At 46.0% G+C, this 27,169-nt stretch overlaps 2 protein-coding genes across 3 annotated transcripts in view; both read right to left on the reverse strand.

The window, feature by feature from the left end:
- Positions 1-9,312, reverse strand: part of ntd5 (ntl-dependent gene 5) — a 19,916-nt gene extending 10,604 nt beyond the window's left edge. Inside the window, exons 1-3 of the mRNA XM_046301479.1 lie at positions 9,157-9,312; positions 974-1,120; positions 407-598 (exon numbers count right to left, since the gene is read on the reverse strand). Of these exons, the coding sequence (XP_046157435.1) occupies positions 407-598; positions 974-1,120; positions 9,157-9,220 (403 nt within the window). The 5' untranslated portion in view covers positions 9,221-9,312. The remainder of the gene's footprint in view (positions 1-406; positions 599-973; positions 1,121-9,156) is intronic.
- An 8,093-nt stretch (positions 9,313-17,405) lies between these two features.
- On the reverse strand, positions 17,406-26,290 carry LOC123998145 (hepatic leukemia factor-like). Of its 2 annotated transcripts, none has more exons than XM_046303098.1 (5): positions 25,729-26,290; positions 25,211-25,467; positions 22,708-23,160; positions 20,234-20,514; positions 17,406-20,116 (listed from the first exon to the last, which is right to left on the reverse strand). In XM_046303098.1, exons 2-5 carry the CDS (start codon positions 25,401-25,403, stop codon positions 19,901-19,903), a joined length of 1,143 nt encoding a protein of 380 aa, XP_046159054.1. In that variant the 5' UTR covers positions 25,404-25,467; positions 25,729-26,290; the 3' UTR covers positions 17,406-19,900. The 2 variants fall into 2 exon arrangements, with proteins under 2 accessions (XP_046159054.1, XP_046159055.1); XM_046303099.1 differs by having other exon boundaries at positions 20,249-20,514; positions 25,729-26,287.
- Positions 26,291-27,169: the final 879 nt, after the last annotated feature.

Below are 27,169 nucleotides of genomic sequence, written 5' to 3' on the forward strand. Positions count from 1 at the left end.
TACACAAATGTACAGAATACACACAGGAAGACACCCAGCCAACCTACTGCCTGTCTCTGAGAAGGAGCTCTGTGAGATTGGGACATGGACATACACACACACACACACACACACACACACACACACACACACACACACACACACACACACACGCACGCACGCACACACACACACACACACACACACACACACACACACACACACACACACACACACACACACACACACACACACACACACACACACACACACACACACACACACACACAACACATTACACTGTAAGTACACATACACACACACAAACATATCACACTATAAGTGTGGGTCCTTCTAATGAGCAGAGATGATGTTATCTAAATTGCATCCAGAACATTCTGCCTCTCTTCTCTGTTCTTGTACCCACCTGTGCAGTTGGGATCATCACCGCTCCATTGTCGGTCGCCTTGGCAACGACGGATGGCTGCATCCAAGCCATTGGGCAACATGTAGCCTGTGTCACAACGCACCTCGAGGAGGGCAGAGAAGGAGGGAGTGGGAGAGAGGAGGGAAGCAACAAAGCTGTTCCCTGAGGGCAGGGGCCAGGGACAAGTACGACCTGGGGAAGATAGAGAGGAAGAGATGGAGGAGTGGAGAGGTTAACGAGGAAAGATCAGATAATCAAGAACAGTTTAGAATGGGCTTAGTGTGTTTCTGGGCAGATGAACTGAAAAGGCACTTCCAGATGGGGCATCACTGGTGATGCTGTAAAGCCATGTTGAGTGCCCTCATTTCCTCATTTGGAACACACATGAACATGTGCAATGATTTAAATTAACCCCCGCAGCTAAGGCCCAACTGACAAACCAGAACACAAACACGTACCTGGAGCCACACAGCTGAGGTCCAACTGACAAACAAAGAACACACACACACATGTACCTGGAGCCACACAGCTGAGGACACACTGACAAACCAGAACACACACACGTACCTGGAGCCACACAGCTGAGGCCACACTGGCCATCACACAGACACTGGCGCTTGTTGCCACAGTCCTTGTCCTGTGTACAGGGTTTTAGACACGTCCTTCTCCGTTCGTTACCCAGCAGCCTCTCTGGACACGCATCAGATGCCTGGACTAGAAGAGAGACAGAGGTGGAAAGATGTGGCCCTCTAGCTCAGTTGGTAGAGGATGGTGAATGCAACGTAAGCATGGTGGGTTTGATATCCGGGACCACCCAAATGAGAAAACGTTTTTTATGTCTGCAAGTCACTTTGGATAGATGTGTCTACTAAATGGCATATATTATTATATTATGTCAGAGGTCTTCAAACTTTTCTTGCCCAGGGACCCCTCCCAGGTAAACCGGCCCCCCAGGGACCCCCTCCCAGGTAAACTGGCCCCCCAGGGACCCCCTCCCAGGTAAACCGGCCAACCAGGGTCCCCCTCCCAGGTAAACCGTCCACCCAGGGACCCCCTCCCAGGTAAACCGTCCAACCAGGGACCCCGTCCCAGGTAAACCGTCCACCCAGGGACCCCCTCCCAGGTAAACCGGACACCCAGGGACCCCCTCCCAGGTAAACCGTCCACCCAGGGACCCCCTCCCAGGTAAACCGGCCACCCAGGGATCCCTTCCCAGGTAAACCGTCCACCCAGGGACCCCCTCCCAGGTAAACCGTCCAACCAGGGACCCCGTCCCAGGTAAACCGTCCAACCAGGGACCCCGTCCCAGGTAAACCGGCCACCCAGGGACCCCCTCCCAGGTAAACCGTCCAACCAGGGAACCCGTCCCAGGTAAACCGTCCAACCAGGGACCCCGTCCCAGGTAAACCGGCCACCCAGGGATCCCTTCCCAGGTAAACCGTCAAATCAAATCAAATCAAATCAAATCAAATCAAATCTGATTTGATTTGATTTGATTTGAGGTAAACCGTCCACCCAGGGACCCCCTTCCAGGTAAACCGTCCAACCAGGGACCCCGTCCCAGGTAAACCGTCCAACCAGGGACCCCGTCCCAGGTAAACCGTCCACCCAGGGACCCCCTCCCAGGTAAACCGTCCAACCAGCGACCCCGTCCCAGGTAAACCGTCCACCCAGGGACCCCCTCCCAGGTAAACCGTCCACCCAGGGACCCCCTCCCAGGTAAACCGGCCACCCAGGCATCCCTTCCCAGGTAAACCGTCCACCCAGGGACCCCCTCCCAGGTAAACCGTCCAACCAGGGACCCCGTCCCAGGTAAACCGTCCACCCAGGGACCCCCTCCCAGGTAAACCGTCCACCCAGGGACCCCCTCCCAGGTAAACCGGCCACCCAGGGATCCCTTCCCATGTAAACCGTCCACCCAGGGACCCCCTCCCAGGTAAACCGTCCAACCAGGGACCCCGTCCCAGGTAAACCGTCCAACCAGGGACCCCGTCCCAGGTAAACCGGCCACCCAGGGACCCCGTCCCAGGTAAACCGGACACCCAGGGACCCCCTCCCAGGTAAACCGTCCACCCAGGGACCCCCTCCCAGGTAAACCGGACACCCAGGGACCCCTCCCAGGTAAACCGGACATCCAGGGACCCACTTCCAGGTAAACCGGACACCCAGGGACCCCCTCCCAGGTAAACCGGACACCCAGGGACCCACTCCCAGGTAAACCGGACACCCAGGGACCCCCTCCCAGGTAAACCGGACACCCAGGGACCCACTCCCAGGTAAACCGGACACCCAGGGACCCACTTCCAGGTAAACCGTCCACCCAGGGACCCACTCCCAGGTAAACCGGACACCCAGGGACCCACTTCCAGGTAAACCGTCCAACCAGGGACCCACTTCCAGGTAAACCGTCCAACCAGGGACCCCGTCCCAGGTAAACCGTCCACCCAGGGACCCACTCCCAGGTAAACCGTCCACCCAGGGACCCACTCCCAGGTAAACCGTCCACCCAGGGACCCACTTCCAGGTAAACCGTCCACCCAGGGACCCCCTCCCAGGTATACCGTCCACCCAGGGACCCCCTCCCAGGTAAACCGTCCAACCAGGGACCCCGTCCCAGGTAAACCGTCCACCCAGGGACCCACTCCCAGGTAAACCGGACACCCAGGGACCCACTTCCAGGTAAACCGTCCACCCAGGGACCCACTCCCAGGTAAACCGGACACCCAGGGACCCACTCCCAGGTAAACCTTTCTTAATTGGCTCCAATAAGTGTAATTGTCTTTATATTAGGAGTTGAGAAATAAAGTTGGCATCATTAGATAGAAGATATTCTCCTATTTTCTACTGTTGATATGTAATTCAAAATTCCTTTATTCTGTTGTTGCTAGCAATATTCATAAAAACACTGAGAGACCATATTTACAGTACCAGTCAAAAGTTTGGACACCTACTCATTCCAGGGTTTTTCTTTATTTTTACTATTTTCTACATTGTAGAATAATAGTGAAGACATCAACACTATGCAATAACTTTTTTTTTTAATCAAAATATATATTCTTCAAAGTAGCCACCCTTTCCCTTTATGACAGCTTTACACACTCTTGGCATTCTCTCAACCAGCTTCATAAGATAAGGTAGTCACCTGGAATAAATTTCAATTAAGCCTTGTTTTAAAAATTAATTTGTGGAATTTATTTCCTTCTTAATGTGTTTGAGCCAATCAGATGTGTTGTGACAAGGTAGTGGGGTGTCGTGTCTTTACTATCATTAACTGAAGACTGTTTTTATCAAAGATTCTCTGTAATTAGTATTACACGATTAGACTGATTAATCATGTAACCGTAATTACTAGGAAGTCGGGGCACCAAGGAAAAATATTCAGATTACAAAGTTATAATTTCCTAAAATAACTTTTCAGATATTTTATCTGATCAATTAGTCTTCGAATTAATTCATTATTTACTTTACCTCACGTTAGTCTCATTCTAAACGTTGTAAATTGTTGGTTATCTGCACGAACCCAGTCTTCACTATGAGTCATCCATACATCAATTGTCTTAAACTATTTATTTATTACTAACTAAGTAATTCACAGAAATGCATAAACAAACAAACAAGGTAAATGTGGTTCCATGAATTGAGAATGTGCCCTAGTGGGCTAAACCAGCATGGCGGTTGTTAGACAAAAGGGGAAGTGGGGTCGACTAAGAAGTCACTACAGAGTGATAATTATAACAATTGAAATGCTAATCCTTTGCACATAAACGCTCACTCATTCGGGAACAATTGCAATCAATATATATATTTACACTCAGTGTGTTGTTTTGATCGCTGGTGAAAAGTTTGTTTCTTTTGTAGAATTGTCCGTCTCTCTCCCTCTCTCTCTGTCGTGTTTATAGTGGATAGTTCAAAGTGACATTCATTCGTTTCGTTATAGAATGGATGTTTCGGCGGTTGTCATTCTTTGCATTCAATGATACCGAATTTCTAGCTGCAGACTAGTAATTAATATCAAAGACTGGTTCTTATTCTGTCGGTATCGATAGTCTAAGAGTTTAACCACGTGGTATGGTTAAAAGATTCAGCAATGGTCTACAACCTTTGTCTCCTCCCCTAATGGAGAAAAACATGGTCTGCAACCTTTAGCCATCTCGTAATTGAGGTAAGCTCCGTCTGCTGATCGAAAACCCGAGTGGGAGTTTTATTCGGAAGGGCCGAAAAAGGGCTGTCCCAGGAGGCCTGACCCTAGCTGGGGTCAGGAGCGGTCCTCTGATTTAGTTCAAATTAAAAGGGAATTGTATTTTTCTTCATTAAAAAGTCCAAAATCATATTACACAATTATACAAACAGTATCATACCTACTCATTCATCTTATACAACAATTAGATGTAAACCTTATATCTGAGGCTATTATATCAACAGCGTTATGGTAATGTGGCCACACTGTCTCCCATGAGCTTCCCGAAGTTGTGACAAACGGACCAGTTCGTAGCTGGATTCTTCACAGATCTTTTATACTTTCTCCGGAACATGAAATTTGTTCGTACCTCAAGTTCTGTGAGATGGAAGGAATTCCTTTGTCCTCTATGAACATTTACTCTGCCTCTTATACTGTGTGTCCATGAGGAGGTCCTCAGGAATTTACGACGTCTCTCTGACCACAGCAACCTAGTTGAAGGAGGCAAGGGGGAGGCAGGGAGAGGGGGATGGGGCTTGCTATACCCAAAGAGGCCAACGTCATGACAGGGGGTAAACAGAAGATGGCTCAATTTGGTAAAAGACCAAGACCTTATTAGAACAGCTCAAATAAGCAAAGAAAAATGACAGTCCATCATTACTTTGAGACATGGTCAGTCAAAACGAAAAATGTCAAGAACGTTGAAAGTTTCTTCCAGTGCAGTCGCAAAAACCATCAAGCGCTAAGATGAAACTGGCTCTCATGAGGACCGCCACAGGAATGGAAGACCCAGAGTTACCTCTGCTGCAGAGGATAAGTTCATTAGAGTTACCAGCATCAGAAATTGCAGCCCAAAGAAGTTCAAGTTCAAGTAACAGACACATCTCAATATCAACTGTTCTGAGGAGACTGTGTGAGTCAGGCCTTCATTGTCAAATTGCTGCAAAGAAACCTCTACTAAAGGACACCAATAAGAAGAAGAGACTTTCTTGGGCCAAGAAACATGAGCAATGGACATTAGATCGGTGTAAATATGTCCTTTGGTCTGATGAGTCCAAATATGAGATTTTTGGTTCCAAATGTCATGTCTTTTGTGAGATGCAGGGTACGTGAACGGATAATCTCTGCATGTGTATTTCCCACCATGAAGCATGGAGGAGGAGGTGTGATGGTGTGGGGGTCCTTTGCTGGAGACACTATCTGTGATTTATTTAGAATTCAAAGCACACTTAACCAGCATGACTACCACTGCTTTCTGCAGCAATACGCCACCCCATCTGGTTTGCACTTAGTGGGACTATCATTTGTTTTTCAACGGGACAATGACCCAAAACACACCTCCAGGTATATAAGGGAGAGAGTGATGGAGTGCTGCATCAGATGACCTGGCCTCCACAATCCCCCAACCTCAACCAAATTGAGATGGTTTGGAATGAGTTGGACTGCAGAGTGAAGGAAAAGCAGTCAACAAGTGCTCATGTGGGAACTCCTTCAGTTGGAAAAGCATTCCAGGAATGACTAATCCATCTCTGTACACCACACACACAATTATCTGTAAGGTCCTTCAGTCGAGCAGTGAATTTGAAACACAGATTCAACAAAAAAATATCAGGGAGGTTTTCCAATGCCTCAGAAAGAAGGGCACCTATTGGTATATGTTGTTTTTTTAAAGCAGACACTGAATATCCCTTTGAACATGGTGAAGTTATTAATTACAAGTTGGATGGGGTATCAAATACACCCAGTCACTATAAAGATACAGGCGTCCTTCCTAACTCAGTTGCCAGAGAGGAAGGAAACCGCTCAGGGATTTCACGATTAGGCCAATGGTGACTTTAAAACAGTTACAGAGTTAAATGGCTGTGATAGGAGAAAACTGAGGATGGATCAACAACATTGTAGTTACTCCATAATCGTAACCTAAATGACAGAGCGAAAATAAGCAAGCCTGTACTGTCACACCCTGATCTGTTTCACCTGTCTTTGTGCTTGTCTCCACCCCCCAAGTGTTTTATACCTGTGTTCTCTGTTTATCTGTTGCCAGTTCGTTTTGTTTCGTGAAACCTACCAGCATTTTTACACTTGCTCCTGTCTGTTCTAGTTCCTGTTTTCTAGTTTTTCCTGGTTTTGACCATTCTGCCTGCCCTAACCCTGAGCCTGCCAACCGTTCTGGGCCTTTTGCACCCTATCTGGATTACTGACCTCTGCCTGCCCTTGACCTGTCGTTTTGCCTGCCCCTGTCCGAGTAATACACATGTGTTACTTCAACACTGTCTGCATCTGGGTCTTACCTGAAACGTGCCATGTACAGAATAAAAATATTCCCAAAATACATCCTGTTTGCAATAAGGCACTAAAGTAAAACTGCAAAACAATTGGTAAAGGAATTCACTTTATTTCCTGAATACAGAGCGTTTTGTTTGGGATAAATCCAACACAACACATCACTTAGTACCACTCTTCATATTTTCAAGCATGGTGGTGGCTGCATCTTGTTGTGGGTATACTTGTCTTTGGCTAGGACTAGCGAGTTGTTTAGGATAAAAACAAACGGAATAGAGCTAAGCACAGCCTAGAGGAAAACCTGTTTCAGTCTGCTTTCTAACAGACACTAGGATACAAATTCACCTTTCACCAAGACAATAACCCAAAATACAAGGCCAAATATACACTGGAGTTGCTTAACAAGATGACATAGAATGTCCCTGAGGGGCATAGTTAGAATGTTGACTTAAATCGGATTGAAAATGGCTGTTTAGCAATGAACCAAATTAACAGAGCTTGAAGAATAAATACAAATTGTGTGCAAATATTTTGGGCTCCTGAGTGGTGCAGTGATCTAAGACACTACATCTCAGTGCAAGAGGAGTCACTGCAGTACCTGTTTTGAATCCAGGCTGCATCACATCCGGCCGTGATTGGGCGGCGTTGTCTAGGTTTGGCCGGGGTAGGCCATCATTGTAAATAAGAATTTGTTCTTAACTGACTTGCCTAGTTAAATAAAAAATAAATTGTACAATCTAGGTGTGCAAACCTCTTAGAGACTTACCCAGAAAGATCCCCAGCTATAAGGTGATTTGAATGTTTAATTTTCAATAAATTTGTTAACATTTCTAGAAAAGTGTAATAAGTCCAGGAGTATGAATACTTTCTGGAGGCACTGTAGATAGATAAATCAAATCAGACTTTGCCCAGGTGAGTGAAATCGAGAGGTCGGAACATGAAATCGTAGTTGAAATGTGAAGTTTAAGTTGGAATCAGATGGGGAATTTTGTCTATCAAACCTGGTACCAAAGTTTTCAAAGAGGATCATTTTCTTCTGGCACATTTGTAGGGATTCGTCTACTCTGGTAAGCAAAGGTTACAGTGCAGAATGTAAACCTGGTTATAGTTTGATAGAATAGGAGCCTAAATCTGATTCCAATTGGGCATCTAGTTCTGTGATTTCATCTCTTCCTAGGAATCCATTGTATTTTTCTTCCATGTGTTTAACATAAAACACATAATTAATTCATATCCGCAATACAGCATGGACTGTAGCCCAGCACGCACACACACACAAACACACACACACAGAGAGGGACACGCCCTTAATGTACAGCACATCTGGAACAGAGAAAGAGGTGTGACCAATTAACAACATATATTCATATACTGTACACACAGGTGGACACAGGGGGACACACACACTACATACACACAACTGTGCAAACACACATACGCAGACATTGTCTCTCATACAGCTGCAGTACACTGCCCTACCATAGCCACAAGTAGGGGTGCTGAGGGTGCTGCAGCACCCCCTGAAAAATGTAAATTAGAAAAAGAAATACAAAATTGGTGAACTGGGCCTTTATTACTCCTGTATAAGGGGGGAAATTCACTTACAGTGTGTTACATTTAGTTTAGTATTGTGTCTCATATTCCTAGCACGCAATGACTACTTCAAGCTTATGACTCTACAAACCTGTTGGATGCATTTGTTTTGGTTGTGTTTTGGATTATGTTGAGCATAATAGAAATTAATGCCAAATAATGTATTGTGTCATTTTGGAGTAACTTTTACTGTTAATAAGAATAGAATAGGTTTCTGAACACTATTACATTAGCGTGGATGCACGTTAATGAACCATGATTGCTAAAAATCGTGAGTTATTTGTGAATAAGGATGAGTGAGAAGGTTACAGAGGCATACAGTAAATATCATACCACTGCTAACCTCTGAGAGATTAGTATGTTTTGCATGCTTTGTACAAAACACAACCAAAAAAAACTGCAAATGCATTCAATGACTTAGTAGTCAGGAGTGTATCAGCATGCCCCAACCATAACACACAACCAAAACCACAGCCTATGTCAAGACAACAAAGACAGGAACAAATATTCAATATGCAGTACACTCATTGAAAAACAAATGCAAGCTCTAGATTTTTAAATGATCTGAAATAATCAACTGATTTACTCATCTATCCAAGGGCCAAACCAAAGCCCAGCTCAGTCTAGGTGGGACAAGCGTGTGTGAGAGAGACAATGTGTGTGAGAGAGAGATAGAGGAGGTCTGAGCTGAGCTTACCTGCAGTCTGCAGAGAGACAGAGCCACAGAGAGCCCACAGAGACAGCAGCAGCACAGAGTCCATCCTTCCAGCCTAGACCCTGGTCTCAGCCGTTATGAGGGAGGCACACTGGGAAACAGAACATTTTCGGGAGAGGGGAACAAAAGGGAAAAGGGGGGAGAGAGAGGGAGGGATAAGGTACAGCCCGGGAACACACATCTGGTTTGTGTTGAGTGTTTAGAACACTGGGTAAAATTCCATTGGAAGAGACCTTTCACCCATTTATGTTGATAGATCTGAGAGAAGGGGGTCAAGAGGTCAAACAGAGCAGCTGACATTACAGTCTCCCACTCACACACATACCTGTAATCAACAGGGTCTACTGATCAAACAGTTACAGGTTCTATTATTACTACCTGAGCCAGATCTCAAACACACACACACAATGATAATGTAAGGGGTGCGTACTGGCAGCAGAGAAGTCAGGCGCAGGAGAGCAAAAACTGTGTTGGAACGGCTCAGTTGTCCTTCTGTAGCTCAGTTGGTAGAGCATGGCGCTTGTAACGCCAGGGTAGTGGGTTCGATCCCCGGGACCACCCATACGTAGAATGTATGCACACATGACTGTAAGTCGCTTTGGATAAAAGCGTCTGCTAAATGGCATAGCAGGATATACATGTATACAGGGCTGAAAAGTGACTGGTAGAAGAATATACATGTATACAGGGCTGAAAAGTGACTGGTAGCAGGATATACATGTATACAGGGCTGAAAGTGACTGGTAGAAGAATATACATGTAAACAGGGCTGAAAAGTGACTGGTAACAGGATATACATGTTAACAGGGCTGGAAAGTGACTGGTAGCAGAATATACATGTATACAGGGCTGAAAAGTGACTGGTAGCAGGATATACATGTATACAGGGCTGAAAGTGACTGGTAGAAGAATATACATGTAAACAGGGCTGAAAAGTGACTGGTAACAGGATATACATGTAAACAGGGCTGAAAAGTGACTGGTAACAGGATATACATGTAAACAGGGCTGAAAAGTGACTGGTAACAGGATATACATGTAAACAGGGCTGAAAAGTGACTGGTAACAGGATATACATGTTAACAGGGCTGAAAAGTGACTGGTAGCAGAAGTTGGAAGTCTAGAATGTCATTATATGCTGTAGCGTTAAGATTTCCTTTCACTGGAACTAAGGGGCCAAGCCCAAGCCATAAAAACAGCCCAGACAATTTTTCCTCCACCAAACTTTACAATTGGCACGATGCATTGGGGCAGGTAGCATTTTCCTGGTATCCAAACCCAGATTCGTCCGTCGGACTCCCAGATGGTGAAGCGTGATTCATCACTCCAGAAAACTTGTTTCCACTGGTTGTGTGCGGCTGCTTGGCCATGGAAACCCATTTCATGAAGCTCCCGGCGAAGTTGTGCTGAAATTACTTCCAGAGGCAGTTTGGAACTCGGTAGTGTGTTGCAACCAAGGACAGACTATTTTTACGTGTTACATGCTTCAGCACTTGGCAGTCCCATTCTGTGAGCTTGTGTGGCCTACCACTTCGCGGCTGAACTGTTGTTGCTCCTAGACATTTCCACTTCACAGTAACAGCACTTACAATTGACCGTGGCAACTCTAGCAGGGCAGAAATTTCATGAACTGACTTATTGGAAAGGTGGCATCCTATTACGGTGCAACGTTGAAAGACACTGAGCTCCTCAGTACGGCCATTCTACTGCCAATGTTTGTCTATGGAGATTGCATGGCGTTGTGCTCAATTTTATACACCTGTCTGCAACGGGTGTGGCTGAAATAGCCAAATCCACCAATTTGAATGGATGTCCACATACTTTTGTATATATAGTGTATCTTTGTGTAGAAAAGGCCCATGGAGTTGGTGGAATACTCCTTTAATTAATTGCCATTTACTCAGCTGGGCCAGGGGCGCTTTAATTAGGTCAGGTGGAAATGTCCAACAGATCTCAACTCCATAAAAGGAGGAAATTGCCATTGCCTGATCTCGCTGCTTTCTCTTCCCTAAATCCATCTGATCCAGAAGTTCTGTGCGTCCATGAATCCACGTAAGTCCACCGACTCTTACCTTTCATCTGAATGATCTGTGGTGATCGGGAGAGTGGGCCATTCAGTTATTGTTTATAGTTATCACCGCGGAGTGCGGCTTGGAGCGCACGCTTCGAACATATTGTGTAATGTGAATTGTTAATAATGACTGCTATGATTTGATCTTTGATTATGAATTTGATTGTATACATGTTATTTGTTTCCTTTGTGATGCAGCACAGACTACCAGTAAATATACCACTTTATGGTTAAAGGAATTCCTGCCTCAGTCTCATACATTCCTCTGTCACCTGACACGTGACCACCTGTTCACCTTCACTGTCAGTCATCCTACCTGTCCAGCAACCCACACAGATTCCACTAATCTTTCAATGGTCCTTTGAGCCGGATGATGACTGAACCAAAGACAGGTGAAATGGAGGCGGAGAGGGAAGAATTGTCTCCACTGGAAGGAAGAAGAGAGGAGGAGAGAGCAGCTGAGGGAAAGGTCTTGGAACAAAGGAAATATCCAGGAGCTAAGCCTAAAGCAACAAAGGCTTCATCCTCAACTACCAGGAGCACCAGAAGAACCAGGCAAGCACCTGGTTATCTTAAGGACTATGTGGTCGAGGTTCCGACATCAAAGGGCAAGCCCACCAGAGCTCAAAGAGTTGATGGATCAACTATATGTTTCAGCCATCAACCATCCCCTCTGAGCCAAGGACCGGAAACTGCTTTGGAGCAGGAAAGTGGTCTACGTGAGGAACCTATGGAAGAGGTAACTCCCACTGCACAGGTCGACCAGCTTCCAGAGGCAGGCTCCGCTCACCCCTTAACTAATGGGAAATCGTCGAAGCACTCTAGACGGAGTGGGAGTTCGACCAGTGGATACCCCTTTGGAAGTGGCCATGGCAGTCGCCATTCACTAGCCCTCAGCAATTCACAGAACGCTGTCCTACAAGAGAGGATGAAACTATTAGCTTTGGAGGAAATTGAGCGTCAGATTGAGGAGGAACGACAGGCTGACGAACGATGTCACCAATTGGATGTGCAGGCCCGTAGAGCTCTACAGGAAAGGGAATCCATTGCCAAGGACCTGGCACAGCAGCGACGGCACCGTCAAGCCAGAAGGGAATTAGAAGAGGCACGGATGGTCTCATCCTTCCTGGAGAGGAACGAACGGGGAGTTGACCTGACCACCCCTCCACATGGACCTGAACTGTCTGCCTTTCTTTCCCAATCTGCCCCTCTGGTACAGCATGGCACACAGTCCTCGGAGGATCCGGGGTCAACAGCCAACACGGAGCACGGGAGACGGGCCGCTCCGCCAACGCCCTCTATGCCAGTGACACAAGTTAGCATTCCTCCATCTGGACAAAGCATCACTCCTTCGCCTTTCCGCCAATTACCAACCAAGGCAAATCGTTCCTTTCATCCGGGGCCAGGCCAGTCCTCAAACAACAGGTCGGAGGGCTCTCGCCCAATTCCGGCTGCCACAAATGGTGGGTCTGGGACAGTAGGTGACCGGCCCAATGAGGCCACAGTGGGCTCATCAGAAGTCCCGGGTTTATCCTTCACGCAAACAGAAGAGGGAGCCAACATTATGAAACTTCTAGTAGCCTCAGCCTATGGAATTCCCAGACCCAAACTGCCATACTTTGAAAATGGAAAGGAGAGTGAATTTGTCCTTTTGGAAATGGCATTGGAGAGTCTACTGGGTATTCACAGTCATCTGTCAGAACGCTACAAATACCAAGTACTAATGGATCATTTGCGGTTTCCAAGTGCATACAGGCTGGCCCAATCATTTATGCACTCCGCAACACCATACACTGCAGCTCTCCAGGCCCTGAAGGCGAGATATGGTGAGCCACGTCAGCTAGTCCAGAATGAACTAAACAACATCCTGAACACGTCTCCAATTAAAATGGGAGACCATGCTGCCTTCCAAGAATTCTCCCTGGCTGTCCAATCCCTGACCTCTATGCTCCAATCCGTTGAAGGAGAAGACGGGAACGAGCTTAAATGTGGCTCCCACGTGGACAGGCTTCTCAGCAAAGTTCCAGTGTACCTCAGAGACAGTTTCATTGAACATTGTTTGAATAAGGGCATCCTGAAAGAGGGCTCGAGAAGCACCTATGCTCTCAGAGACCTGGCCACATGGTTGGAGGTGAAGGCAAAGGCGAAGAGCATCGCTCACCAGGCCACAATCTCCGCCATAGCCACAGGGGGAAGGAAGGAGTTTGAACGCCAGCAGGGACAGAAAAGACCAAATCCCACTACCATGTACTTAAATAGTGAGGCCAGGGAGGAACCCGGGAAGAAGACCCCTCTCAAGAGCAAGAACATCAAATTCCAGCCTTACTGCCCATATTGCAATAGTAAGGGGCACTTCCTTGGCTCATGCCCCAGAGTAAAAAAGCTCACTCAAACTCAATTGAAGGCCTGGATCACTTCAGGCGAGCGATGCTACAAGTGTGCCCGTAGCCATAAGGTGGAGACCTGCACATTGAGGAAACCCTGCAACCGCTGTAAAGAAATCCATCTCACCGTGTTGCATGATCTATTTCCCCAAGCAAAGAAGGAGCAGAGTATGCTCATGGTAGGAGCTGCAAAGGAGCTGTATCTCGACCAGCAGAACCGATCTCCAAGGGTCATGTTGAAGGTGGTCAAGGTCACTCTGCAAAGTGAAGGGAGAAGCATTGATACATTCGCCGTTCTAGACGATGGGTCAGAAAGAACAATCATTCTCACAGCGGCCACCCGTCAGCTTAACCTGGAAGGGACCCCCGAGACCCTTAATCTCAGAACGGTGCGACATGATGTTATCCAAATGAAAGGCTCTGCTGTAACCTTTAGCATTTCACCTTCAGGAAACAGGGACGTGGCCTATAACATCACCAATGCCTTCACGGCAGATGGCTTGAATCTCGCAGAGCACTGCTGCCCGGTAAGTGTTCTACAGAAACAATATCCTCATCTACGAGGATTGCCTCTTCCTAACCTGGCCAGAGTAGCACCACTTATCCTAATTGGGTCAGATCACCCACATCTCGTCACCCCGACTGAGCCTATACGAGCTGGACCAGAAGGAGGACCCATTGCTGTCCATACATCCTTGGGTTGGGCTGTGCAAGGTCCATCCCATCTACTTCTCTCCACCCAAGCTGTACAGTCACAGCAAGTCCTCTTCACCAGAAGCAATCCAGATGCAGCCACTGACCTCCTTCGGAATGTTGAGATGCTAAGGAAGATGGACACCTTCTCCAACCGGAAGCTACAGGAGGTCACTCGCTCGAAAAATGACTCCTATGCATTAGACCTCCTGGAGAAGAGCACCACCACCACTGAAATGGATGGCGTTCGCAGGTATGCAACCCCACTGCTACGGGTGCCCAACCATCCTCCTCTGGCAACCACGACACGGGCTGTACTCCCACTACTGCGTGGAACAGAGCGACGCCTGGTGAAGAATCCTGAGCTTGCAGAAGTTCATAACCGAGAGATTCATAACCTTATGGAGGCAGGCTACACCCATGTCTCCTTTGTCATGGCCAGGTCCAGGGTCGCACCCAAGAAGCAGTTGTCAATGCCTAGGCTGGAACTCAGTGCTGCCCTTTCCGGAGCCCAGTTGGCCTCTACCTTGCGAGTCGAGCTCACCTTGCCAATCCAAAGGATCATCTACTGGAGTGATTCGACCACTGTATTGACATGGCTCAAGTCGGAGTCCTGCAGGTATAAGGTGTTTGTCGGGACTCGCATTGCGGAAATCCAAGACCTAACAGAAGTCCAGGACTGGAGGTATGTTGATAGCATAAACAATCCTGCTGATGACATTACTAGAGGTAAAACCCTTAAGGAATTGGCTAAACCCCATCGCTGGAGCTTGGGACCACCATTCTTGTCCCAACCAGAGAACGAGTGGCCGACAGCCCCCAGGCGTGCGGCCCCTCCGCGACCGACTGAAGCTCATGAGTTAAGGAAGTCTGCCCAATGCTACAGCATTTCTACGGAACCAACAACTGCTCTCCCTGACCTAACACAATCCCAAACACTGCCGGATCTGATCACCGCCACAAACCAGACCTCAGATGGGGTGGCTTCTATACCTACCTCCCTCGCGGCAGAGACACTACTCCTCCAGCAAGCACAAGCAGTTAGCTTCCCTGAGGAGTTAAAAGCTCTGAAAGCCGGTAGGGAAGTGGCTAAGGACAGCCGTCTTCTCTCTCTTGCCCCAGAATATGATCCAATCCTTGGAGTGATCAGAGTCGGAGGGAGGCTGCGCCAAGCGGAGGTTTTGGACCCAGATGCTATCCACCCAATTATCCTTGACTCCAGACACCCTCTTACCAGGCTCCTCATCAAGAGTTATGATGAGCGGCTACTCCACCCAGGGCCAGAGAGGGTCTATGGGGAGATGAGGCGGAAGTACTGGATAATTGGAGGACGAGGAGCCATTCGTAAGCACCAATACGCCTGCGTAGAATGTCAGAGATGGCGGGCCGGAGCTACGGTGCCCAAAATGGCAGATTTACCCCCTGCTCGCTTGCGCCTCCTTAAACCACCCTTCTGGTCAACAGGAGTAGATTGCTTCGGCCCCTTGATGATCAAGTTAGGTCGTCGTGTGGAAAAGCGCTGGGGCATTCTATTCAAGTGTATGACAACCAGATGTGTCCACCTGGACCTACTGGAGAGTTTGGATACGGAAGCCTTCCTCATGGCCCTACGGCGGTTTATCTCCCGACGGGGGAAACCCTACGAGATCCTGGCTGACAGAGGTACGAACTTCAAGGCAGGAGAAGCCAGGTTAGAGGAAGCCTTCCAAGCCATGGAACCCAGCCTCCAGGATCAGCTGATGGACCAACAAATCTCATTCAAATTTAACCCTCCAGGCGCTCCTCATTTTGGAGGAACATGGGAGCGAGAGATCAAATCTGTAAAGACGGCCTTATGAGTCGTACTAGGGGACCAAACTGTCACTGAAACTGTCTTGAGGACTGTCCTGATAGAGGTGGAAGGGATTCTGAACTCCAAACCCTTGGGATATCTCTCTGCAGACATCGCTGACCCCGATCCGGTTACACCGAATATGCTCTTGATGGGACGTCGAGATGCGTCACTTCCTCAAGCCATGTATGCTGATACCAACCTCGTAGGCAGACGCCGGTGGCGACACAGCCAAATCTTAGCTGACCATTTTTGGGCCCGATTCATTCGGGATTACCTACCAAGTCTACAGCACAGAGGGAAATGGCGGAGAGAAATGGCCAGCCTGGAAACTGGCCAAGTAGTAATGATGGTGGACCCTCAGCTGCCTCGAGCCTCCTGGCCGGTGGGCCGTATAACTAAGACCATGCCTGGGACCGATGGTCGTGTTAGATCAGTGGAAATCCAGGTGAAGAACCGGACATATATCCGGCCAGTTGCCCGACTGATTCCTCTCCCTGAGATGACAGAGGATGGGGAGCAATGAGCCTTTTGAGGAATGTGGAAATTAACAAATTTCCGGGGTGGCTGTAGAAAAGGCCCATGGAGTTGGTGGAATACTCCTTTAATTAATTGCCATTTACTCAGCTGGGCCAGGGGCGCTTTAATTAGGTCAGGTGGAAATGTCCAACAGATCTCAACTCCATAAAAGGAGGAAATTGCCATTGCCTGATCTCGCTGCTTTCTCTTCCCTAAATCCATCTGATCCAGAAGTTCTGTGCGTCCATGAATCCACGTAAGTCCACCGACTCTTACCTTTCATCTGAATGATCTGTGGTGATCGGGAGAGTGGGCCATTCAGTTATTGTTTATAGTTATCACCGCGGAGTGCGGCTTGGAGCGCACGCTTCAAACATATTGTGTAATGTGAATTGTTAATAATGACTGCTATGATTTGATCTTTGATTATGAATTTGATTGTATACATGTTATTTGTTTCCTTTGTGATGCAGCACAGACTACCAGTAAATATACCACTTTATGGTTAAAGGAATTCCTGCCTCAGTCTCATACATTCCTCTGTCACCTGACACGTGACCACCTGTTCACCTTCACTGTCAGTCATCCTACCTGTCCAGCAACCCACACAGATTCCACTAATCTTTCACTTTGTATATATAGTGTATCTTAAGATGAATAAGAGCGTCTGCTAAATAACAAAATTGTCAATGTAAAACGTGAGTAAATATAAAGAAAACAGAGAAGCAGTAAGTAAGAACAATCTTTTATTTGTGTTTTCGGGAAAGTTCGACGACATCCCCATTGCCAGCACTGAGTGGGCTGGAACAGTGGACACCACCGGTGCAGATGGGTAGTTGTAGCTCAATAAAAGTCACTATAAGAGTTATCATCATCCACGTCAGGGAGATCAGGAACAACATCCAGTTGGGAGAGCATACATACAGTCACTGAGGTGAAAATAGGCTGCAGAAAACCAAGAGGAAAACTGTGGCTAGCGTGCATAGTCCATACACAACTAGAGAACTGAACAGACGTGTACAGTCAGAAGTGCATGGGATTCTACCGCTGTCGTTCTCCAGGTATGAGATGAGCCAGCGAGATTGTGGAATCCATGATCAACAGAGAAACCAAGATGGCCGTCTTCCTCTGGGAACTGTGTTTCAGAGAAGTCCGGATAGAAACTGTCCGTAGGGGTTATGAACAAACCAGCAGCCCTCGAAGGACCAAAACAGGATGTAGATGGTGCAGGGCAGGAAGTGACATAAAAACCGGGATGCATTTCTGAATAGTCTCTCTGTGGGGATAGCTTGAGTTCAAAGATGCTTCAACACGAAACAAATCATGTTCATCCAATGAAATAAAATCATTCAATTATATATAACAGCAACAATAAAGGGGAGTAACAATCATCATAATAGTAATGGTAGTTATATATAACATGGTCGTTGAGGAAAATAAGCACTATCACTGGGTTGACTGGGCCCTTTCTCTCCCCTGGGTTTAGTGAGTCGGTAGTGAAACATGACACTATGTGGATACTAAGACGATGCTCAACAACACAGAAATGCCGGAAAACTGACAAAGTATCAACAACCTTAATAAATCAACATTTAAAATTTTGGCTTTTTTATTAGTCCCAGAAATCTGAGAATTTAACACCATTCCGATCGATGGGGGGAGTAATAATAGCATAATCTCGAATGATAACCTATTCCCTGGGTATATGGGAGAATAGGGTCACATTTGATGACACCCTACCACAAACCCCATCTCCTGGAATACATTTGCATATACGCAATCATACACGCATCTTATCTCTGCAACATTCACACTTAGCATATACCTATGTAAAATACACAAACTGGTATATTCCATATAGACAATATTTATCTTCTACCAATAATATGAATGCTATCTAAAATCATTAATATAGTACAATAACACAAGTGTGCTTTTTCCTGGGTAGTTGGTGGACTATTTAGGAGGGTGTGAAGACATTGTGGTATTATGTATACAATCTAGAACCACAGAGACCGGTTGTTAGGATTGGTTAAAGGTAAAAGTAGCCTTTTCGTGATTGGTTGTAAGCGACATTAACCGTGTTGGAATTGGATCAATTCGATATAAAAAACATAGGAAGGAAGAAAACATCACAATGCAGAGAGGAGATCAAAACGGTCCACTGTAACCAGAACAACTAAAAGATCCTACCAACCCAGCTTGGGCAAGATATTCTATATCAGTTAGAACTGACAGCAATCTAAAAGGACAAAAAGTGACAGAAAGAGAGCGAGAGAGAGAGATGGCCAATGGCTCAGCAATATGAGTTCATAGTATACATAATAAAAACTAACAGTCGCCCCATCCATTAGCTGTAGTGTGATTGAATGCCCTGCTAGTCTTGGGGTCACATAATACAATTCTCTATATGACAGAGGAGATAGTGCAGCTATAATCAAATGTAAGAGCTGTTGCACCAAAGCCCAGACATCTAGACAACTACTAAACAGTCCAAACTGTTAAAAGGTTGCAAAAGTTGTAACAATATGAAGGACTTGTTATTTACAAACACTGGACAAGTGCTGAAGATTGTGCTGGGTTAATAGTGTTTCTCCCATTTCTCTCTCTCTCTTTCACTTTCCTACCATTTCAGCCCAAACCCCATCAGTTAGAAACACAACAAAGAAAAACAAATTAAGTGCTTGAGTAAAATCCACAAAGAAATGTTGAACTGTACAATTTTAAAATCATTTTGCTCTCTATTTTACAGTTTAAAATGGCCACCTTACCTCCTAGTCCCTGACTCTGAATCCTGTCTAAAAATCCCTGTCTAAGACCTCTAAAATAGCATCTCCTTTATCAATTTACTTTAAAAAGATATTTTGTCATAGCCCTCCATTTCTCTATATCTTACAACTTTCCCATTCATATAGAAAATATACAAAAATGATTTCCAAAATTTGCTCCCCCTCTAGTCTTAATATAAAAATATACAATTCTCCGATATCAAAATCCTCAGTCACGTCTTCTCTTCTTTCGTCTAAAGGGGCAACAGTCCTCCGGATTATGTAATCTCTCTGTCCCTAACCTTTAACCCTGTCCACTCTTACATCATCAAAATGTGACACCTGAGCTTCTTTATATCATCCTTCTCATCATCTCATACATTCATCATCATCATCATCGTTATCATCATCATGTCACCCCATTCCACCCATCAGTTTCTTCTCTTTCTCCTCCTCTTCTTCACTGGTCTCCATGGCGATTCTCATATTTGTTGAGAATGTTGCGGCAGCGACCAAGCTCCTTCCTCATGTCAGCCACTTCCTGTCTGAGTGCCTGGTTCTCCCTCTCCAGGAAGGCGGCGCGGACCGAGATCTGGTTTTCCTTCAAGCGCCGCGCGTCACGGGAACGCTTGGCTGCCTCGTTGTTCTTACACCGCCGGGACCAGTACTTATCATCCTGAAAGAGGGAGACACCATTAGATACAGACCTACTGACATTACCTTGTAGAAAATGATATGACCCTGGACCAGAGGTTAGGGACAACTTCTACCAACTCTTAATACTTCTACCTACTCTCTGACTACCAACCTTGAGGTCTGCTGGCACCAGCATCTTGCGGGCCTTCTTGATCATGGGCTGTGGTTTGAGTTCGTCCTCGCTGAAGCGGTGTCTGCGGGGGTCGAAGGCGTCCTGGCCGGGCACACTGGACAGAGCCACGTCGGCCGCGTCGGGTTCAAAGCCACCCATCACATCTGGACCGTTGGATGTGGGTGTCATGAGAGGAGTGCAGGACGAAGAGGAGACGGAGGAACCGGGCGAGCCGCAGTCGTCGTTCATGCTCGATTGACTGCCTCCTGAAAGAGAGAGAATCGGTTGTTATTTTCTTATTAAACCTTTATATGAACCAGGATATTCCATGTAGATACATTATGATTCACTGTCCTCTCAGGTCCATCAGAGAGCAATAAAACACAGCATGTATCTACAAGTCAAAATCTGTCAAATAAAAGAGCTGTAGAGCTGATAGACTGCAGTTACAAACCATGTCCACCAGGTGGTGGGAGGGAGCTACTTTCTGCTCTGAGAAACTAATAAACAGAAACGTTTTTCTCCCTGCATTCAAGTGTGAATTCTACAGACCAACGTCTTTCCAAGTATCGTGAGCATGAGTTTCACTTCAATATGAATCAATTATCATGGAGAAATTGAACTCAAATGGGAACTTTACATATGCAGGAGCACTATTCTCAAGTTTTCTTGTGTATAAACATTCAATATCACCCTTTTAGTCAGAGTATATATTTCAATCCTGGTTTAATATTATTATCAACATGCCCAGACTCCTATAAGGCTGGTTTTAACAGTTTTCTTGAAATGATTCCAAAACTGTTATACAACTGTCACCCCACCTGTCACCCCACCCCTTGAAATCAGTTCTATAAAGCTCACTCACCCCCTTTAGGGCCTAATGCACTAAACACCTTGACATTCCTATCATAAAGACTCCAAACAGCCTTTTCCTCTTCCTATTCCTCCTTTACGAGAACACAATCAGAACACAGCCTACACTACACCCACCTCGAGTTTAGTCAATTGTCAGGTGTCTAAATGAAAACTCAAATCAGATCATTATAAATATGTTCTCCTGTCTTGCCTCATAATTTGTGTTACACTGTAACGACTATGTAGCAAACACATCATCCAACCCGCAATATCGATTTTGGCTTCATCAATGCTTCTTTTACATGAATATCCGATTTGTCTTGTAAATGTGAAAGTGTCGTATTTAACTCATGTCTAAACTGTCTACAGTGTATTATTGTGACATGTGACATTGGAATACAACTGAAAAGCAGCTAAAAAAACAACCAGTTTATGAAGGGTTAAATACAATGGCTACTGACATTCCCCATCTACTGTACAGCACCACATCTTAATCATTACTATCTCTGTAAATCTCTCTCTTCTGCATTCAAACATTCCATTTGAACTTCAGTATCAGCAGGCAATGGGAACCTCTTCCTCCCTCCCCCTCCCTCTCCCTCCCTCTCCCTCCCACCCTCGTGCCTCTCCACTCCTCCCAGTCCTCCGCTTGGCCCTCCTCTCGTTCTCTTGCTCCAGTGCTCACAGCCTCTGCACGTGAAGGGACACTGCACGTGCACATTGCTGTAGCGTGTGAGGTGAGGAGAGATTTAAAGACACGCGATCACAAGCATTCACTACACACACCTACTTCCTCTCCTTATCTCTGTCTCGATCTCCCTATGTACAGTAAGACCGTAGTGTTCAGTAAATGGCTGGTTGGACCTGAATTGAACATAAACCAACCAAACCAAACCCCTTTGTCAGTGCTGTGAGATGCATTTGTTAAATGTCTCCTCTGTCTCTTTCTCTCAGGCAGCCTAAATGTTAAACCTAGCTCAGTGTGAAGGGTAGTTTGTAGCCTACAGGAAATTCCTGTCGTTGCTTTCTCAACCCCTCCTTGTTGTTCCCTCTCTGTCAAGTTAACTCAACGTTAAGGGATTCTATTTGGCTTCACAGAAAATGATGCTTGGTCACCATAGGAGAGGAGTTCAATATGAGTACTGAGGACAACTTAAAGAGCTGAATCACACGAAGACTTTGTGCAGACTTTACTACAGCCTTCTCTCTAAGGACATAACCATCCTGTATTGATACAGGATCACCATGGTAACTGCCATGTCACTGATCCTCCATTTTAGTCCTTCATCTAGTTGCCACTTCACAAGGCCAAAACAACATGGCACCATAATCATTGCTTCATTTGGCCAAACTGGACCACTGAATACATTGTCGATACCATGTAAACTACGATACATTCACCAACCACCCACCACCCCTACAATCCCTTTCCATAGAATCACCATAAACCATCTTAATCTCCACCCCTCTCCCCATGTTCCTACTGAAGATGTGGACAATAAACAGATGTACACTGTTCCGTATTGTATCCATGGGATAAAATCATCATAGAAATCCCTGTATGTTGCCCTCCCCTCCTCCGACACCCGGTTCGGGTTACTCACCATAGTCAAGTCCTCCCTGCATGTTGGACTGGGCCACCTCCAGGCCGATGAGCGACGGTGAAGATGAGGATGAGGAGGAGGAGGCTGAAGAGCAGGGTGGGGGCGATGAGGGGGGGCACTGGGAACTCTGATTGGGCACCGCCGACTGGGAACTCTGGGATGGGATCTGGGCTGTACTGGAACTGTTCTGGCCGTGGACTCCGCCCATGCCGTTCTCTGTGAGGAATTCCTCCAGGTCCATGTACTGCAGCTGGAAGAGGCCTCCTTCCACTGGCAGGGTCCTCTCCCACAGGAGGGGTCCCAGGAACGCAGACTGGTTAAATCCTCCAGCTCCTCCTCCGCTGACGTTACTGTTGCTGCTGCTCACCCCGCTGCTGCCGCTACGCATGTTGCAGCCGCCGTTCCCGCCACCCAAGGAGTCCTCATCCATGTCTGTGATGGTTCTGTCTTTGTCTGGGATGGTGGGAGAGAGACAAAATGGAGGTTATTGGTTAGTAAACGATGGACAGGGGTCAGAACTCTCAAGAGTTGTAGTTGTCACATCAAATGTTTGACCCTTGGTGCTGTCAGAGGTGATTTGGGGATTATAAAAAAAATAAAAAATAAAAAGTGTCATGGTATCCCACTAGATACACTCCCTCAAGTCTGGTTCCTCACAAGGTTTCTTTCATCTACATACACTCTTTGCTTTTTAGTTTTGGGGGGGAATTTATTAGGGTCATATGACAGGATATGTCCAAAGCTGTAGGCGTTCTTGTAAACCTATTTAATTTAATTCAATGAGACAAGAGGGTGCTATGGCCCAAGCCTCATAGCTGTTGAGGTCCAGGGGCACAATGATCCTATAGATGTGTCAACTCTACAGATACTGAGAGATAGATGATATCTGTGGAATGGTGTGACCGTTGGATGCATCAGCTGCACTGCTATGTGCACAAACACCACTGAATGCTTCAGTCAGACCGTAACAGATGGTCATACAAGAAACTGCACAAGAATCCAAATCAGAATGCTGGATGAAATGCTGCAAATCCAGAATGCTGGATGATAGACATGCAATGTCTGCATGTCTATGTCTATATTCGGTGAGACAAATGAAATTGGTAATATAGGCATCCATACCACAGGCCTCGCTGGTACTGTTTAGCATGTCAGATATTATACCAAAAGATGTCGTCTTAATCTGCATGCTCATCTAAAACTATGCCAGGGGATTGGAGGGGCGGAGATTATAATCCACATGAGAACATCATGCTCAGCTCACAGCAGAGTGCAACATGGGATGGCACCATCATTCTATTGGACATTTGGGGGTCATAATTGGACAGTGAGTGACCTTTGTGTTTGGATAAAAGTGTTTGTTATGCTTAATGACCATGTCATAACGTAATGGCATATTGGTTTCCTTACCCTGTAAACTGTCTATGGATAAGGTATGACAGTAGTATCCCTGGCACAGTTTCCACATGCTAACGTTTTAGCATTTGTGGCACAAATCCTATTCAAGTCATGGGACCGATATTAGCATGTCCAAATCATCCAAAAGTATCTCAAGTTGACTGTGAAGCTCAACAAAGTCACTTATAGATGATTTGAACATGATTACTATCCCATAATTGGCTTTCTGGTTTACTGCTCTATACTATAGGAGTGGATGGATTCGATTAACATTTTCCAAAGAGCATTTGATCCTACACTCTTAGAAACAAGGGTTCCAAAAGGGTTATTTGGCTGTCCCCGTAGGAGAACCCGTTTTGGTTGCAAGTAGAACCATTTTGGGTTCCATGCAGAACCCTCTACATTGAACCCAAAAGGGTTCTACCTGGAACCAAAAATAGTTATTCAAAGGGTTATCCTATGGGGACAGCCGAAGTACCCTTAAGTTCTGTTCTGAGACAAACTTTCCTATTGTGGTCCTGACCTGTACTGTCAGAAGTGAAAATACAAACTGGCCATGAATCAGTTCTAAAGGACAACTTCCACCACCATGTATATCCTATGGTGTGTGTTGGTTGCAGAATGTCAATCATGAATCATTATTCAGAGCTGAGCTCTGTACTGAAGAACCACACCAGTATACCTTATCTGTTTTGTTTCCAAACAACAAGTCAGACAGTGGTGCATGTGTCATGTCATGTGCGTGTGACAATGGCAGGGCCCGATATTAAGTTATGCTGGTGAGCACAGCTGTCTTCACTGTACTGTACTCAATTGAGTCAGGCAGACAATAGAGACTGGTAGATATGATTTCATTGAATATCAGTTACAAAATATGCTAAATAACAGAAATAGGATTGTTGAAGACAGCTTGGCTGTCGAAACGTTGGTAAATATTTTTTTTGCATCTGAGCTGGTAGAGTGTGCGGCTGTCCTTTATTTTTAAATAACAGAAAAACAACATTGGCATGCAGTGTCTGTTGTAAGTGCAGCAAACAGCAACATTGTTGCACTGTAGAACCTTCAGTGGTAACAGCATGATAACAATGTAAATCAAAGTTCTCACCTTTAACGTCGCAGCAGTCTTTGAGAATTGCACGGTCTCCCTTCATCGGATGCTGCAGGAGGGATTTCAAACTAGCCATGGAGTTGAGGTGTCCACCGCTGATGGAGCCACCAGACTGGTTGCAATTCCCGAACTGCGGGCTAGCGCCGGCTGGGAGGTCCGGGGTCAGGAGCTGGGTGAGCTGCCTGGACATAGTTGACCGGACCTGGTTGTTGATTAGGATCCTGGGGCGCAGGCGGAGTCGAAAGGACTGGCAGCTATCCAAATATTGAATTAACATTTATTATAGTTAGAATTGGGTACAAACCAGGTGCAATGAATAGTCTATTTGAAATGACATTACAAACTTGTTGAAGTAATATAAAACGCATATGTGAGTGCATATTTCGACAAGATATGAGAACATTAAAGTTTGACTCCCAGGCACAGTATACCAGAGTGTAGCCTAATAATAACAAGCAATAGTTGCAAAACGTGTCCCTTTGATTTGTTTAGAACGTCAATAAACATGTTCTTACCTTTCCCTCTATTTAGGCTATGAAGTGTTCTTATATCCACTGTTGTATCATTATAATACAGTATTCCAGTAGATATGGTCAACACTATATTATTTTAAATCCCCGGTGCAGATCAAGATGTTATTCTCCAATAGAGACCAGTTGTAAACGTCAAACTAATGACTGGTGCCCATGGTCAATTCAAAGGTGGACAAAATCAAATCCGAGCTGGAGATCAATAAATTGTTTTCGAAAAATATCCTGAGTTGATCAACACCCCAAAAAATGACGATTCAAATATGATCAAAATGAAACTCGAAACAAGGAAAAAGAATGTCCTACTCCACAATGCCAAATGAACAAATAATGAAGAGCGAAAAGCGGAGAAGGCTCTGGGTACGCGCGCTATTTGTCGGGTGACAAGCCGTATTACTTTTTTCTTGAAGCTTTCCTGTCGCTCTATCGTTCTTTCGGGAGGAGGGGGGGGTTCTTCTTTTCCCCCGCGTACTTTGTGTAGCCAACGTACTGAAGCACGGGCTTGGATTTGGGCTGCGCGACGGCTGTCCTCTCAGCTGGAACGAACACGGGCAGTTCACGTGACGTCACAACTCATAGGGCAAGGCGCGAGAGAAGGCATGATTGGCTTATTTGTTCAATATGCATGACAAACACACAACCCCCTCGTGCCACACCTCGAGGGGACACGCCAAGCACTTGTTGTTTGTATGCTCATGGACAGACGGACGAAAACAAATGGACAGTTAGCAATCACCCGCCACCGTTATCATTATGACTTTGAATTAACGTCTTTAAATGACACTAGCAACTGAGGGGACCTTGAGACATATCCTCTATAGAACGTTCATCTAGGCATACAGAGTATTGCCCAAATAGATTGCCAATATGATTATTTCATTATACTGGCAATGGGCCCTGCACCATTCTATGAGCAAGCAACTGAGTGTAGACTACAGTTTTCCCAGTCCGCTTGTAATCCAGAGAAAACGTGAGTGGCTGCCGGGTTTTCAGGCGAAAGGAACACAGCAGCACGTTGCTTCCTAAAAGCAGAATAGCTGTTATAGCGCACATGGCCCAGTCACGAGGAGGTGCAACCCTTATGCATGTTGCTCTAGTTTCGATTGGTTGGAGAAAATAATGTCTCCTCCCCTAGTGAGCGCTTATTGGAAAGAACTAGGCCACCCGCCCCGCCCTATGGATTCCCCCCATGCTACGGCCGCGTGAGACCGATTCAAAGCAGAACAGCGCGAGGTGTCTGCAGTACTGTATTTTAACCCACAGTCAAAGAGCCACAGGAAATGGTTTCCTTTTTTTGACTGCTAGTCGGACATTGGAAAAACAATATTTAGACAGATCCCAGGAACAATATACATCCTTCTGAGGATATTACTGTGTGTACCAGTCACTTGTTTTCTTTACAAACAGGCATATGCCAACAACATGA

The sequence above is a fragment of the Oncorhynchus gorbuscha genome, linkage group LG15, assembly GCF_021184085.1.
Source record: "Oncorhynchus gorbuscha isolate QuinsamMale2020 ecotype Even-year linkage group LG15, OgorEven_v1.0, whole genome shotgun sequence".
Classification (NCBI taxonomy): domain Eukaryota; kingdom Metazoa; phylum Chordata; class Actinopteri; order Salmoniformes; family Salmonidae; genus Oncorhynchus; species Oncorhynchus gorbuscha.